At 37.3% G+C, this 17,665-nt stretch overlaps 1 protein-coding gene across 1 annotated transcript in view; it reads left to right on the forward strand.

Annotated features, from left to right (window-relative positions):
- GABRG3 (gamma-aminobutyric acid type A receptor subunit gamma3) overlaps positions 1-16,431 on the forward strand; it is a 155,976-nt gene extending 139,545 nt beyond the window's left edge. The window contains exons 4-6 of the mRNA XM_057368128.1: positions 11,275-11,495; positions 13,802-13,884; positions 16,328-16,431. Coding sequence (XP_057224111.1) covers positions 11,275-11,495; positions 13,802-13,884; positions 16,328-16,431 — 408 coding nt within the window. The remainder of the gene's footprint in view (positions 1-11,274; positions 11,496-13,801; positions 13,885-16,327) is intronic.
- The last annotated feature ends 1,234 nt before the right edge of the window (positions 16,432-17,665 follow it).

Here is a 17,665-nt window from a genome sequence, read left to right on the forward strand (position 1 = left end):
CCCATACAAGCTACCCCCATATTAATCTCTCCTCATTGATGACAGTAAAACCAGTTCACAATTTGTAGCATGATTCCTTTATATTCTTTCTAAAGTAGTGTAAAAACTATATGCCAATATTAGGAATTAATTGTGGAGTGCTAGAAGACATGCTGATTTAGGGAGTGAGTTTGTTTTACACATCATTACAGAACTGTATTTCATTTTCCCAAATCAGCTTTGCAAGGTAGATCTTATAATTTCTTGTTTAGGTTTTTTTTTATTTTTTATTTTTTTCCTAGTGGTTATCAGGTATTGAAAATTTCTGGTAGTCTCCTTTTGAATTTCCCCAACTGGTGAGTGATATAGTTTGTGAATATGAGAGGAATGTGCTCATATAAAACTGATAGGAACAGTCTGGACTCCTGAAATTGCTGTCATTGAATGGCCCAGTGAATGGCAATCAGCCATCTGCTGTTTCATCTGGTGTCCCTTGTCCCCCAGCAAGGGACAATGAAGAATTACCAGTGTCAATAAGTGTTTTAATAAATCTCACATTAAAAAAAAAAAAAAAAAAAGGACCGATGTCAAGAAGGAAATGGAATTTGATGAACTTTGGCTTGAATGAAAGGGTTTTACAAGGGGTGACAACTAATTCTGAGTGTCAAACCATCCAACACAGGAAGGCTTGGTAGGAAGTATGGCTTGGATCATTGGAGATCAGGGCCTTGGAATCGCCCACAGAACCAGATCAAAATTTAATAAAAATACACCAGGGGTGAAGAAACTGAGGCAAGGATTGGCCCCCAGATATTATCCTATGAAATTGCCTCATTGTTGCAAAGGCTAGATGAGGCATGAGCACATTTGCCTGCTGTGTTTTCCTCTGAAGAGGCAAGCTGTGATCTGGACTGAAGACTTGACTCAGTTACTGGGGCGGCCAGCACGGTCTTATGGGTTACATATTTTGAATATGAAGTCTCAGCCTCTCCTCAAAGTGTGCTCCCAGTAATGCAGAAGCAGAGAGGGGTCTGGGTTCACCTGAGCCAGCAGTGCTGAGGGTGCAGGGCTGCCCTGGCTCCTTTGGAGGCCAAGAGCAAGAAAGATTTTCACACAGACTCATTACAGCCCATCCTCTTGTGCCTGTGTGGCAAAACAGTCATTTTATTTTTAGAGCAGTTAAACATTTGCATTTCCCTCGTATGCAAATCAGGGCTTTTACAGATGAGCTTTTTCTACTACTTTGTGCACAGTTGGCTTTTTTGTGCATCATTTTGTTTAATGAGAGTAACACCTATTCACATCCTGTGGATATAAGATGCTCACTGTGGCTTYGTTTATTTCCCTGATTTCTGTCATCCAGCATTTTAAACTCTCCTTCTGGATCCCATTTATGATGTAATAAATTTAGACTTTGTAGCCTGGGTATGTCTGTTCTGCTAAATCAAAGATATCCAGGGACCAATACTTGTCCCCAAGACTGAGTGGACCAAMTGGTGTATGTCTGCATCTCCTAGTTTTAGGTGGCTCTGTGGCAGATTTACCTTGGGAGGAAAAGGGTAAGGAAGTCAGCTGTCAGTGGAGTGAGATGAATGACTGGGTGTGAGGTCCTTGTGCTGTGTGTAGTCTCCCTTTATTCAGCTTGAGGGATGCAATCAATGATTTAAAGTTCAGCTTGAGAAAATGCAGAATTGCATGTATTTATTTATTTTGACTCTTGATAATGTTCAGTGATGGGTGGCAGGATGGTTTGAAATGGGGAAAAATCCCTGGTGAGCTGTAGCTTTCCTGCATCTTGGAGAAGACAAGAACACCCTCAGTATCTCAGCTTTTGAGAAACAAAAAGGTTATAATTTTTTGTTTCCCAGCCACAGAGTTGTAAAAGTGCAAGTTTCTGGGATACTTGGGCGCTCTAGTAGAGTGGCATGTGACTTCTTAAGATATAACGTGGCCTCAGGAGGAGCCTTAAAAGTGGAAAGGAACAGCTGGAAGAAGACTTGCTCATCTGATCTTCCCACTTGCCTACTTAAAATGTGTTCCTTCCCTATTTTTCTCTCACTCATGGTTCTCTGTGAGACCTTCACTACACCTGATCCTTGACTCTGAGATGAGTGTCTGTTTTTTCATCAATGCCCTGTCTCCCATTCCTTTACTACTGTTCTTGTGCTAAGAGTGACAGTACRTGTAAAAACATCATGGTAAACTTTTCTTTTATGATGGCATAAAAGATATTTCAAAATATTCTTCCACTTCTTTGGTTAAAAGGCCCCTCTTCCATCATTAAAAAAAACCTGTTTAATACAGAGGTTTTGAGCATAAAGTCTTCTTGAGTGCAGTCCTTGAGAATATATTTGTTTTTTTGTGAAAAGTAAAAATTAGTTTCTGTTTTGAATAAGGTAATGCCTCAAGAACTGTGTTTATAAAGTGAGTACATCTTCTGTTGTATTATGTGAATACTATTGAGTATCTGTAAGTTTATAACTTTTTCAGATATCAAATATTCTTAGGAGACCTTGATAATGCACTATATTATATTAAGTACAGCCATTACCATATATTCACAGACTTTTAATTTTCTCTTTCTTTGTTTCTTCTGATGAGGGATTATTCATTTTTATTTCTTTAGTATTTCCACAGGAGTTAAGCTTGTCCTTGTGCATTTGTGCTACTAAATTCTTTAACAATCTTGTTTTCTTCAATTACGCATGTGGAATCTCTCTCTCTCTCTCTCTCTCTCTCTTTCTCTCTCTGTCTCACTCTTACTCTCTTCATCCTGACTACTTTCTTAGTAAAGCTTTAAATTACAGGTCAGAGCGAGCACTGTACTTTCTCTTTCAATCCCAAAAATGTTGTTCCTTCCAGCAGCAATCTCTTTAGGAGTGGCTATTCTGATTAGCATTTCTAGTAACAATCCTCACCAGATAACAATGATGAAAAGTTGAAAAGTCTGCCCACTGCCATGTGCATCCCCTGAAACTTCTTTTCATGCTTTGGACATCTTTTTCTCTAAAGCAGCCCAATTTAAAGGATATTTAGTTATGTTTTGTCAAAGGCAAAGCTTCTCATCAGGCGCAGGCTGCAGCACGACATGAACCCTGACATTCTGAGAAATGCAATTGTGGCATGATCATAGCAATTGGGATGTCTTTGGGAATGCTTTAAGAGCAACAAAAGTCAACAGAAAACTCCAAAAAGAAATGGGAAGCAGCAATATTTAACAAGTCTTCCACCAAAAGGGGAGAGAATAGGGCTACAGCTGGTTTTCTGGAATGCATTCTTTCTAATTTCATGCTGTGTTTCTCATTATGAAATGATTGACTGGAGCAGAAATGATAATCCATCCATGTGAAGTGAAGTTATGAAGAGATGTCGGGGGGTGGGCCAAGACAGAAATCTCCAGCTCTTCCTTTAACTGAACGTAAATATTTGTCAGGAATACAGCAGGGCTGGAGCCAGCCTCCAAAGAGCCAGAATATGCAGAGTGAGACAGAGGAATGCTTTCTCAGAGAAAGGAAATGCTACATCGTAATTGCATGCTTTGTTTCTAGTGTGGTTAGCTGTCTTTCCTTCTTTATAATAGCRGGAAATCAGTGCAATGACTTTCTGAAGCAGGCAGGAGGCCATGCTACCGTGAAGAAGATGAGCTTCTATCCTCCTTGGTCCAAGATTCCCGCTGAGTCAGTGATGAGAAAAGCTTACTTTTATTTTTTTATTTTTTTTTTGACTCAAAGCATTCAGCTATGGAGAGTATTGGTGCTGCTTGCTGAAATATTTTGACACTGTGCTAACCTGAATAGCCCTTATATCTCTGGTGGCAATCTCAAGGTTGAATTTGCTTCTTTCATTATATTTTCTCCATGGAACTGTGATGCAACATTATGAAAGCATYAAAGCAAATTCTCACAAAAGAGCAAGTTATTTTAAGTCTTACAGTTTGGAAAGTTTTGAAACTTATGTATTTTACTACCACTGTAAACCTAATCTTTCTTCATCTATTTCTTTTGACAATCTTTTGAAGGTACAGCCTCAACACTGATAGGAAAGATAAATTCAGATTAAGGAAAGAAAAAAAAAAACAAAAAGTGGGAAAGTGTTTCCTACTCTTTCACTCTAAGTAGAGAATTAGGAATTAGGATTTGGAAAGGGAGCAGGAGCACCCTGCTATAGAGTGGAAATAARGAAAACTGGTGGGGAAGGTGGGGAATAGGTAGGTGATCCCTGTTGTGCTGTCTCTTGAAATGAATGCATTTTAATTTACCCAGTGTTGTATGTAGTGTGAAGTAAATACACCCCCGTTTAGCTCCTGGGAAGCACCTGGAAACATGATGCTTCAGCCTGTGAGAAATACTTCAGGAAAAGTTACAGGCAGCTCTAATGTTGCTACTTTGCTCATTCTAAGCTCTACTGAAAACAAGGCAAACTTTCAGGACTCCTGTGAGAAATATTGTCCTTGTGGAAGCCTTGTGTTAGTCTTGATACCACAAGAGTTTTGAATGTGTGCTGCATACAAAATACATTCATTGTTTTACTGGGTTTTCTCCAGCAGATTTCATTTATTTCTTTCTGCATTGTTTCCATAGAATGATAGTGTAGGCTTCCAGTGGTAGATCATTCCACTTTCAGTTCCTTTTCCCAGGATATCTGAGAGGTTTTTAGCAGCTTTTGAAATTAGAAGGCAAGTTTCACACAGGGTGCAAACCCAAGCAATAGCTGTCAAGCAGTAGTTTTAAGGTTTACATTAAGGATTAACATTTTAAGCCTCTAGGGTTGTCCTGCAGTCTCTGTAGTTCCTTTCTTTTCATAATCTATACAGTGTGCAGTTTGACAGAAAATCAGCACACATCGTGCARCAGTTGCTGAGGAACTGCTTATTTCCATCAATACCAAAATGACCAAGGGACCTCTTCAAATTATCCAAAGTCTGTTAAAAAGATGTTCCACTGGGCAGAGGACAATTCTCTCCTCCATCTAGCCCAGGGTAAGGTGTGATAAATCAGGGAAGTGAAAGGTGGGCTGCGCTCAAGAGAATTACTCTTGAGTGTTGTGATATCAACATGTAAGTGTACTGGTTCAGGAAGAGAGAACCATTTATCCCATATTTCAGAAAGCATTTCCTCTTTCACTCATTTGTCACACAATTAAATAGCCAKCTGTATCAATCAGACAGTCCTTTGCAGGTTAATTTTGACTATTCAGTTGTTGATTGAACTTTCCTTTTAGCGGTGAACTGGGCTAGAAAAATTACACTTTTATTGAAAATGACCTTCAAACTCTGAAGAGATTACCCAATTTTAATGTACTCTAGTGCATCAAAYTGCAGACTAAATAAACAGACATCATGACTGTCACTTTAATATTTGGGACATTTTCTACTGAAACAAAATATCTCAAACCTTGCTCTTTGTACTTCTAATCCAAGCATGACAAGGGTATAAAGAAAGAACATTTCTGGGTGTGGTCTACAGCTGAGTGCAGTAAGGGGGAGACTCACAGGCTTTAGAGGTTTTGCTCCTGTTTGTCTCCTGTTTCCCTGARCAGCCCYGTGCCATATTCCCTTTTAAACCATRATGCTTAACATTTCTCTGACTCTGTTTGCATGTAATGGGTTCTACCATTATTAATTTTTTAGGCATACCTCACGTTGAATGGTTTGGCCTGAACTATAAAAGCAAAATTTAATACTTATTTCCAGAACAGTTTTAGACTTACAAATAGGATTCCCTACCTCGGTGAAACCCAGCCTTTTGTTAACTAAAGGAGATTTTATTCATTACACAGTTTATTAGACTAGATCCAAGCTTGTGCAGACAGTGTTTGTGGTGTATTGTGGTGTGCTGGCATGTTATACAAGGGGTGTGGGAGGGCACAGAATTATTGTAATCTAAACTGGACCCTAATTATGTAGCTATTTTCAGTTGATTGRGTCTCAGCCTCAAACAAATGCCTGTAACAGTTTTAATCAGTCACATTCTYTCTCCATCTCCAATCAAGATATAGGTTATACAATGATAAAAACATTGTCTGGTTGGCAATAGCAAAAACCTGAAAAGTATCATGCAAGAAATTATTGCATTTTTTCTAAGGACAGGACTCTTGACATTGTTGCTGTTATTGTTTTTTTTTGGAGAATTGTGAAAATGCAGAAAATTAGAAGGCTGCAGCAGATGCAACAAAGGAATACACCATTCTATTATCCACAGTCACTCACACCCAGTACCTGACTGTGCCAGCCAATTAAATAGTATTTTTCAGGATTAACCAACAGCTAAAATGGTACATTATGATAGGGGAAAGCTCCATGTATTGCCAACAACAGGTAGCTAGTCTTTTGGCTGAGAAAACAATTAAAGACTTGGTTGAAAAGCATGTATTTTTTTCAGTGACTACAGATGACTTAGACAATGGCATTTTCAAGGTGTTCCCAATCATTAATCATTCCTAGGTAGTTGAAGGGCAAATAGTTCCGTGCTGATTCTTGATTATTTTCAAAGTACTAATGAAACCACATTAGGAATATTTGAAAATGTAAAAAAAAATAGGCTGAAATCAAGTAGTTGGAAACTTGACGATGTGAAGCTATTTTCAGGTGATACTGTTGCTAAATCTGGACTACATCTCCCATCCACAAATCAATGGAAATTAAAAAAGTAAAATTGTCTTTAGCTTCTTGTTCTCTATCTAACCATATAACAGAAAARTAACATCTAATTTTCCTCATCTCATTCTGTGGTTTCTCTCAGCCAATGTTTCAGGTTTAAAGGAGAACTTACAAAATTTGAATGAGAAGAAATGTTCTATATGAGACAATTGTGTACTGTGCAGGTAAAAGGACTATAAAATGTGTTCTTGGTTTTAGGAATTCCTTGTGGAAGCTAMGTGAGCATTGTCAGGTGTCAATTTAAAAATCCCATTTTCAAAGCTATCCTCATAGGAGGTGACACAGAGGTTTTCAGTGACACAGTGTCACTTATAATTTTCAGATTATAGTGAGAGTTTCTTGCAAGCAGAAGTCTTGCAGGTRGGAYATTCTTCCTCTTTACATGATGAAAWATGTARCATAATGCATTCRTTTAAGGTTAAGTTKAAAAAAAATACCAAAGACAAATTMATTGGTTGTAAGTAYCTATTCTCATTGGAGAGTTAAAAAGAAAAAGAAAAGACATTTCACACAGAGATATACTATAGCTGGCTGGAATGAGGCTTTACATTTTCAACTGATCAAACAAAATACAAATAAACTGATTTAGTTTTACTGGAAAACATTACTCTTCCCAGATAAAGTAAAAATATTGATAATCTAGTAGTTCCTAAAAGGCTTAATGTTGTGTGGCTATAGATTCAGCTGATTATTTGTATATGTCAGGAGTTTTCAGCTAAGAAACAYTCYCATATTTTTTTKCAATTTCCTAAAATTATTTATTTTRTAATAAAAAATGTCTTTATGTAATCAGATTTGAATAGATTGTAGAATCCTCAAACAGTTAGTTTTCACTTCAATGAAGTTTTTAAGAGCGGGGAATTTAACATGGAGTCTGGTGCATGAATTTACTTTTAAAACCAAACCAAATGAAATRTAATAAAACTGATAATAAATTATACTTCTGTCARTCCTTTCAAGTTTWTAATTAATTTCYCATCAGTAAAATTTAATATTATTTYAGAAATATGTCTATGTACTGAAGGAAGTAAGATTTCCCTAGAATTTTCCCTCATGTGTAAGTCTATTTCTCCTGTTAGGGTTGTCTCTTCTTCTCAAAGAGAATGCCTTTTCTGAAGTTTGGCTGTTCTGGAGTTTAGCTTCAGTTAATGCATCCAGGGACTGTGTGAATATGTGGCAAAATTTGGAGAAATCTTGAGTCTGTTTTGGTAGCATGGCAAACCAGGTACCATTAAGACAAGAAAACTTAATGACAGAAGACTTTATTGTACATCACCTCATCATTTCATGTAAAACAATGTTTAATAGTTATTTCCAGAATAGAAATCAGCTGTGCTGCTGGGAAGAAGTTTAAAATTTTGTTATTTTTCACTTCTTCCTGTGTTCATTGTTGTAGTCAATAGTTGCTGGCAGAAAATAATAAAAAGGAAAAGAAAGAATCTGGAGGTTATTAACAAAATAATGGTGCAGTGGTTGAACAGAACATAAAGCATATTGTTAGAATTTTAGGATGTTGCTTCGTGTGAGGCATCACATCACTGTAACGKGATGTCCTGCCTGAAGTCTCTAAGTGAAATCATTGTGTTTCGTAAAGATCTAAAATGGTAGGTATGAGCTAGCAAATGAACAGCATTGCTCTCTTATATGATATAATATGGACCTGWATGTAAAACCAACACAGAAATCTCTCTTCTGGCAGTTTCTTGTTGGATGCTCTGTATTGGCAGTCACTGCACCAGCTTGGTGCAAAACATCGTATGGAAGCTGTTGACTTCACTGGGAAYGGGGTATCTGTTGTCAGTGAAGATAGAGGTAATTTTCCAAAATATATGCAGAGACTTAGACCCATTAGAAGTGAAGAACTGGGTGYTAGTTTCAAAAGTGACCTCTGTCCCTTCATTGTAGAGGGGCTATATAAATATCATATCCCATTATCTTCTTGGTTAAAGACTGAAGAAATTCCAAAGGTTGATGTAAATGATGTACTGATATAATTCATTTCTAAAAGGGATTAGTGGTGAGAATTTCAATTTAGATATTAAATGGAGATGTGTATTTATTTTTATTGGAAAAATTTTGGTTTTGTGGTTTTCACATTTTGACTGAGTACTGTAATTACTTAAAATAAAAAAAAGAAAAAGTGGGGGTAAAGTGTTTAAAAAGTCAATGCAATAACTTCAACCAACTTTAATGACTTTCCTTTTTAAAATGTTACTTTCCTTTTATGACCTCAGTTTGCCAAAAGAAAAATGCAGTTTTTTACAGAGCTAATTAACTCAGAAAATCTGGGAACAATTTAATTCGACTTCAAATTTTTTTATTAAGGCAAATGGAGTAGCCCATTGCACAGGTGTTTTGAATAATATATAAAGAAGATGCAAAAAGGGAGTTGGGCAGGGGGCAATGGTGTTTGCATGATCCTGTTTCTAGGCTAATATAATCTACTTCTCAGCCAGAGTAGCTTGCTGGAGTAGAAACCACAATGTTACATTTATACGGCTCCTGGGGTCCACTTTGCTCAGATTTTGATGCAATACCTTGTCAGGGTAATGTATTAAGGAGCTCAGGCTTTCTTTTCTCTTGGCAGGGTAGAAATCYTGACTATCTTAAATCCTAAAGATCATTAAATTTGCATGATATACTAGAAAGGAATTATGGTTACTCCTAAATTTAGTCAAAATGAAGCATTCATATAAAATAGGCTCAAATATGAATATCATGCAAAAACTTGTCCTGTGAAAAKACAGCACTGTCATTAGCCAGCTGCATACAAATGGTCTTTGGTTCTATAAATACAGATTCTCACATGTGGGCTAGAAAAAGCAACTCTACTCACTCAGCATTTGGAGAAACCCATAGACATGTCTGGCATATTCCTCTCTGCAGGAGCTGAATGTGCCAAACACTTGTCACTAGACTAAAGGCTAAAATGCAGCTGATTGTAAAGAAAGAAGATCAGGGCTTTGCTATCAAAACGTGGTGCATTAAGGATTTTCTTTCTGAATAATAGAGGTACACTGTCTACACTATATTTCATCCTTCAGATGGGTGGATATGTCATTGATATGAAAGAGATGTCTCTTCAGATTCACATCTGTCTTCTTCCCTGAGAAAATAAAGCTAATGGTACAATGAGAAATGGTAGTGAGAGAAGCTATGAAGGAACATGGACCTTAATGCCTCTGGTGGCTAGGCTGTAATTCCTGAGGTGATCTGTTACCTGGTGCTGGTTACATGCCAGTACCACTTATGCACCTTTTGAGCATTTAACATCTAGAGATGAGAAGCCCAGAGTGTGTTTTGGACTTGGATTACAGTGCCAGGGAATTAGGTTTCCTGGTGTTATAATATCAGCTTTGAAGGGATGGCCTGCCAAAAATGTAATAGCTCAGGAGAGACAGGGGACTCTTAGCAAAAACACTGTTCTCAGTTCAGACTGCAAGCTCTGCTAACTGTTTATAAAGAAAAAAAAATACCCAAAACTACTGTATGGAAACAATAGAGAGAGGAAAAAAAAAGAAACAAAAGCAAGTTCAGCTTTGTCAAAGTCATCACATGACCCTAATTCTCCTTTGTTCAGATAAACCAGGAATGCATGTACCAGGGGTCCTAAAGGCATGTTTTCCTTTGGATTATTACCAACCCCTGTATTAGCCTGTTTTGTTGAGCATACGCTTTGTGCCCCATCAGCAAACATCATCCCTGTSATGGATGCAGCCAGCCCTGTGATAATGAGAAGGTATTGCATGATCGCATCAGATGGCTGTTTCCATGTGGTTCAAACATAGAGAAATCTGAAAGGAGGAAGAGGAACACAAGAAAATGAAGCATGTCCTTTTCCAGCTTCTAGTGGCTTGAATTCTGAATTAAAAAACAAAATTAAAATACATTTTTTCCATGGGGCCTTGAATGCATGGATCAGTGTGCTTATATGTTCACCTATATAATTTTGTCTGTTTGTCCATGTGTATTTTAATTTCTGCATTTATACCTGCTATGATGGCTTACCTACAGAAACAGAGTAATAAAACATGGACTGAAAGAAAGRACAAATTTAATGTAAATTGAGGTATTGGCCTGTTTGGAGACAACTGTTCAGCTCTTTGCATTGGGGGTACAGGAGGTGTCTATAAAGGAACACCAACCTGCCTTTTCATTCTGCTGCAGTGTGGTAGCCACAATTGGCCACAAACAGAACAATTAATTTATTGAATTTACACAACCTCCTTCCTAAAAAGCATTTCTATGAGCAGGGGAATTTACCATTTTCTATCTTACGTATGTAGGTCCTGTTCATATTTCATGTCTCTTATCTGTCCTACAACAGAGAGGCCTCTGCAAATTATACCTTGTAGCTGGGACTTTTCAGAGACAATTTAAAAAAGTGTCTAATGCTGAAATTGTTATGGCACAGGACCAATGGAAGTGAGATGTTTGGCATGTTTCATTAAACAGCAAGAGATTTWAAAAAATGGTGAAAAAAATGGAAAAAAAATCCTCAGGCAGTAAAAAAGGGAAACATAGCTCCWTTGGCCAGAACATTCCCTGTTGCTCTACATCAAAACAGACCTAATCAAACACCAAATAGTGGGAAGTGTGGAAGTGATTTCAACGGATGTCTCATGCTTTCTTTGCAGGAATATCAAATTGATATATTTTTTGCCCAGACGTGGACAGATAGCCGTCTTCGCTTCAACAGCACCATGAAAATACTGACCCTGAACAGCAACATGGTTGGCTTGATCTGGATCCCAGACACGATATTYCGTAACTCAAAGACAGCGGAGGCTCACTGGATCACCACCCCCAACCAGCTCCTCCGCATATGGAATGATGGCAAGATCTTGTACACCCTCAGGTGAGCACTTGGYGAGGTGTGGGGCTGATGGCTTCTTTCACGTCTGGTGTACAAGTGGTAATTTTTASTATCTTTGCTCTCCTCTACTGTTTTCTTCCTGATGCTCACCTGGCTGTGCTTTACAAATACCTAATTTTTCAGGTATAAGTACTGCCATCTTTAAAAAAAGAAGTCTTGCCTTTCTAAGAAAGAAACCTTGAGAAATAGGAAATAGGTCTGTCTGTCTAAATTGTACAAGTTGGGCTTTTTAGTGCTTGTAATGAAATGGGGAATATGTAGTCCCATAAAACCTGTCAAAAGCCTTTCTGATCAGAGTTAGATGCAGGGCTGGATAAAGCATTTCTTGATTCATGTTAATGCCAATACTTGATTCTTCAAATAAGTCATGCTGAAAGATAGTCTGTCACATCTCATCACAAGGGTGAATTTCTGGAGGAAAGACTTTACCATTTTCTAATCTTTGTGATAAAATCAACTATATGGTAGTAGAAATACTGTATATATTTGCATTTCAAAAAGCCTATGGAAATCAAAATATGTGTTTATTTGTGGAAGAGATGAGTTGTTCAGAAGGGAGTTTTACCATAAGCCATGTTCCACAAGGGAAACTGTTTCAGAAACATCCCTTTCATGCTACACTTTCTTCTGTGATTGTGTTCAGCCCTTTCAGTGCAACTTCACATTCTGATCATGCTTGCAACAGCAGTTGGGCTCTGATGCAAAGTCTTTGGCAAACAAAAAAAGAAAACAAACAGCTGGAAAAACTGATATTTTTAGTGCCCTTTCTTTCTTAGGCTTGCTCTGCTAKGAAGAGCTCTTGCTTGTTTCAGTTGTCTTTAGCTAAAGAGTTTGGGGATTAAGATGTCAGCTTCAATATTCTCTTAGTTTAGGTTGTTGGGTTTTTTTGCTGAGGAGATTTTGGTAAGGTGTTTCTTTTTTTTTGGTTTTTTTTGTGTGTTTTTTTGTTTTTTCTTTTCTATTAAGTTCTGTTTCAGTATTTCAGGCCAAGTTATAGTAGTTAGAGTTACATACCTCTCATTAAAGAAACTATTTGGCGAATGGACTGCAAAATTTGTCTAAAACGGCTAAAAATAAGTTAATACTTGATCCATTGGAATGAGYATTTCTAGTTTGTGAAAGATGTTTTGAGTCCTTTTTGATCATTCAGGTCAACCTCCTTTTCATGCAAGAAAAGCTGTTAGAATGATCATTGCTCATTGTTAACACAGTAATTCAAAACCAATTTATCTGACCTAAGTGTCAGAATTGGTACGACATGGAATAGGTAACTGCTGCATGCTGTGGTGCTGTCAGGTGTTGATGGGTGTTATGAGTGCAGGGGAAAGTGTGCAAGGTTCAGCCACGGTCTGTGCCTCTTCTTCTTCTTCTTCTTCCCTGCCCGCTTTGGGGTGTGAATGCCCTCCTGCTGCAACACTGTAAAACCTCTTCTAGTGTCAGTGCAATGGGACTATTAAATTCCTCACAAGTGACCTTTTCCAAGACAGAGTTTTTCTCTGTGTCATCCTCCATCTGAGATTCAAACCTTTCCCCACTGAGTTTTTTAGCTTTTTATTTTGTTTCCAAAAGGGAAAACCCACATAGCCCACATGCATGAATTCCATCATTAAATTATGTAGTATTTCTTTAAAAATACTGTACAATAAACTAGCACTTAATTCAATTTCACTGACCAAATACATTTGTTTGGTAAGCTATTAGAATGAAGATTATTGATTTGTGTTAGTAATTTTAAAATTGGCTCCATTCATAGTATACTTTGTTTTGTAAAACCAACTTTCAAGTAGGGATGAAGATGTTTCTGCTGATCTGTTCGTTGCATGTGCACAATACAGAGATTTACCAAGTTTTGGAGAGACAACCTGAAGAGACTGAAAGAATTTTAAGTTCACACAATAAGTACATGTGGAGTATGTTTCTTAAAWGATTCCTTCTGAGGTTTTAATTTTATGTAATTATATACCACACAAGCCTTATTTCCTGTTATTTTTGTAAAGAATAGTTGTTTAYATCCCAGAACCTTCAGTGATGAGTTATCCAGAGAAAAACATGCACCAGTTTCCTGGGATCAAGGAACACTTGAASATGTGTCTGAAATTATTTTAGAAAATTATCATTGTTTTGGATCAGGCTTAAATAGCCAATGAACAATCTGCAAAGATTCTTTCCCTTCAAGCCTTGCTTGTGGATGTCAAAGTGTTCTCGCATGAGACTCAAGGTCACCCTGCCTCCTCCTCTGCCTGTGCCTTGCACTGGCACACAGTAACAAATATTTGGTTTCTTTGCAGGCTGACCATCAATGCCGAGTGCCARCTGCAGCTGCACAACTTCCCCATGGACGAACACTCGTGTCCTCTGATATTCTCTAGCTGTAAGTGCTGCCTTGATGCCCTATTCTTGTATGTGACTGGTAGGCACAGTTTAATTCTGATTTCTATCAGGTTGTTCAATTGCTCCGTAACTGGTATAAGAAATTTAAGTTGGATCAAATATTTAGGGAATTTTTGGTTTTCTCTCTTGCACTGCTGACTTATGACATAAAGTCTTCTGCAGATTTACTCTGTTATTTGGTTAGAATCAGCCTCTTYAGCTGATACCATAGTCACAAACTCAGGAGATTTTCATACCAGTCTGTGCAATGTTAATTTCTACAATCACTTGACATTGCAAATGAGAATCAAAAATGCAATTTTCTACTACAGTTTTCTGGTGGAGGTGCACAGCATGGGGACATGCCCAGCAATCTCTGAACATCTGAGTTTATASCACGTAGCCTGGTAATGCCTCTCTGTTTCATAATAAAAATAAATGGTGCAACTACTGTAAATCTCATTTTCCTTTTATTGCTCACCTTATCCAGCAGTCCCAATGTTAAAACCATAAACCTTCTTAACAGACAAAACAAATACATGGAGAAATACGTGGAAAACAAAAGTCAGGTGAGTTAATTTTGAGGTCCAATATTACTGTGAGAAGTTGTTTTCATGCTCTGGATTCATTGGAAAAAGCTTGAGAGCTGTCTGCTAATGGGAATACCTTCACAGTTTTGTAATCCAAAGCCACACTATGCAAATGTTTTAAAAACATTTTWAAAAGGATSTCCACKATATATTTCAATCTTTACAATCTATAAGASTCAGGATATGTGTTATTCAGAAGTGAAAGGAAAATGTATTGTTTTCTCTATCTATTTAGAAACAAGATTATCACCCTTTTCCCTTTTAAAGTGATAGAAGAATAACACGGTTGAATATCTTCATAATAAATACATTGTTGTGATGGTATTGGTTTCTGTTTATAAATATATATTTATAAAATATGCACTGTACAAACTATAGTGATCATTATACAGTGATCCACAGTCACAAAACAGATTTGAATTTCAGCTAACCCAGGGTGTATTTTTCTTTTTACCCAGGAAAAAGTTTTTAAAAACATCTGTCATGTAAATATCTCCTTTTCCTCCAAAATGCTATCATTATATTGCACTTTTTATTTATTTTTTTTAATGTATATCAGTGAACCTGGACAGAAATATACAGTYGTGTGTTTAATTTGGGTGTGTGGAATAAATACACATTCAACTGAACAAGAGACAGAGAAATCCTGAGTGAGCTTTCCTGCTAATGAGCACTTGTCACTGAACTCTATGCACCTCAGCTATCTTTAGTTACTGCATAAAACTTCTCTTGTGGCAATCTGCTGTTGTTTTGTTGAAGTTCTGGGAAAGGTGTGTGATCTTAAAAATTCCAGAGATTTAAGGATACCTACTAAAATTTTGGTTTAAGTCCAAAGATACTAATTAAACCTACCACATAAAATTGGTTGGTCCTGTGACAGCAATATCCAAAGAAAGTGAACTCTAATAAACAGGGAAATCACTTCAAACCTTGCATTCCCTAACAGCTAGACAGTTCCTAAATGCATGTAAGTTATGCTTTACGGTTTTTATTTAAAGAGAGAGGGTATCAGTAGGCCCTGCTCTGTGGCAAAGTTACAAATACACTTTGATTTGCAAATATTCCTCCTAATTTTGATCTATTACCTCAGAACCCTTCTAAACTTGAAATGTACGTGTATTGCCATCAGACATGTACTGTTGTCTATGGAGATGGAGTTTACATAGGACAAAGCAGAATGTGAATGTATCACATTTTCTCTGTGTGTTCTTTGGAGTTTCTTGCCAGATGGAAAATCCCATAGAGGAATGTTAAAATAATGTTTTATAGTTTTGTCAACCTTTTTGGTTATGTTGATAACAAAGGTTTATTTCTTTAGATTCATACTGAATTACAATCTTTCCCTTGAACAATTTTAGTACCACTATTACCATCAGTCAGGACATGTCCTGTATGATTAGTTTGTTACATAACTCAGTTTTATTTTCTGTATTGTGTAGATTCATAGCAGTCTCTAGATACGCATCCCTCAGTGGGACTTAAGGAGTGAATGTCTGAATGCCTGAATGATTTATTATTGCCTTCTATGACAAGTTTCTGAAGGGACAAGCTGATTAGGGATTCCAAGATGTATGACTTTTTGAAAAAAATAAAAACCTTTGTAGAATTCACAGCACAGCTCTGCTTCCCTCTGCATCCCTTCTATTTGTTCCTCAGCACACAGACAAATCTTTGTAATTTCCACTGTAYGCAGGCACAAAGAAGCACAAGTTTCAGGAAATCTTCCTACAACTCTCTCTTCAACAGAGTTGCAGAAGTTTAATATTTGAAATTTCTCGTTTTTTAGATAATTTTCCCTTGATATTTCAGAATGTGGAACTTGCCTTAAATTTTGTCTAGCRTATTTACCTCTAGTGCCAGCTAACTTGCACCCTAATCCTGTTGTTACTCCAGGGACAGTTGATATCCCCTCAGTGGGAATACTGAGCTCTACTTGGTCTGGTTGCCAAGATGAATAAAGAGAAAACAATGGCTTGTGAAAAGGACCCATCTCAGTGTACTAAAACTTTAGTTTAGTTTAGTTACCAAAACATACCTACCCCTTCCTGTGGAAAATCTTCTTCCAGAGCAAGTTCCTGGAGCTCTCTAGTCTCTTTTATAGGAGAGTATTGAAATAATCTGAAGCTTTTTCCTCTCTCTGCTGGTTTTGTATGTGGGGTGCCATGATGAGATGGTTCATATCAGGGCATGTGGTCAGTGAGTGTCTGTAGTTGCTGTTCTTGTGCAGATGTGCACTTAGCACACTGATTATATGAGAAGTTGATCCCAGTAATATAAAGCAGGACTGCTGTGCCTTGTGACAGCTTGTGCCTGTTCATGCACCAGATTGGTTTGATCAACTGCATGTGCCAAGCAGGATTTCTCACTAAAGAGCTGCAACAAGGCATGGTATGAATGTGCACTTCCCTGTAAATGAGAAGAAAGAATCAGTGTTGTGATTTGATTCCAGGGTAGCAATCTTGGGTAGATCTCGCTCTATACAATCACCTATAATTCGTACGGTTTGAAGGTACCATATGCATCTACATAAAAATATTCTGTCACTSTCATTCTTCATTTGGGTTAATTTATCCTCCYGAGCCAAGGGAGGCTGCTGTGCTGYTTTTGGCACTCAAATAGCACATTAAACTGTCTTGGTTATCTCTATTCGGCACTGATTTGAGCATTTTGGAAATACTCTCAGGATTCTGCTATAAAATTTAKTTTATTGAGGTAGTTAGGATACACATAAGCTTCAGGAAGGAAGAGGAAGTTCTGTGTGAAAGATGATGTCAGCACAAGTACAAACAAATAAGACAAGCATCAAAAGGGAGTCTGGGAATGAAAAGTTAAGCACATTAATTGTGGAACTCCTGCTATAGGGARCTCAAATATTAGAATGATTCTAAAGTGTTTGAAAAAAGCACTAGAACAAAAATACAGCTATCAAGCATGATAAGATCACTCTGTACTAATGGCCACTACTTTTTTAATTCTGAAGGATAAGAGCATTTCAGATTCAAGAGTAGGAAAAGGAGCRGTATGGCTAAGCTACTTGAAAGAACTCTCTTGCATCAGTGTTCACTTGACTGTTTTCTAGCTAGCCTACATGGTTTCAGTTTTTCTTTCTCAGTCACTGGTGAGACTGTTGAGAGTTCTAGATTTTCTTAATTTCAGAGTACTAAGCATGCTGGAAGTAACGCGAGAATGTTT

The sequence above is a fragment of the Malurus melanocephalus genome, unplaced genomic scaffold, assembly GCF_030028575.1.
Source record: "Malurus melanocephalus ecotype Western Australia unplaced genomic scaffold, MMel_1.1 scaffold_88, whole genome shotgun sequence".
NCBI classification, from domain to species: domain Eukaryota; kingdom Metazoa; phylum Chordata; class Aves; order Passeriformes; family Maluridae; genus Malurus; species Malurus melanocephalus.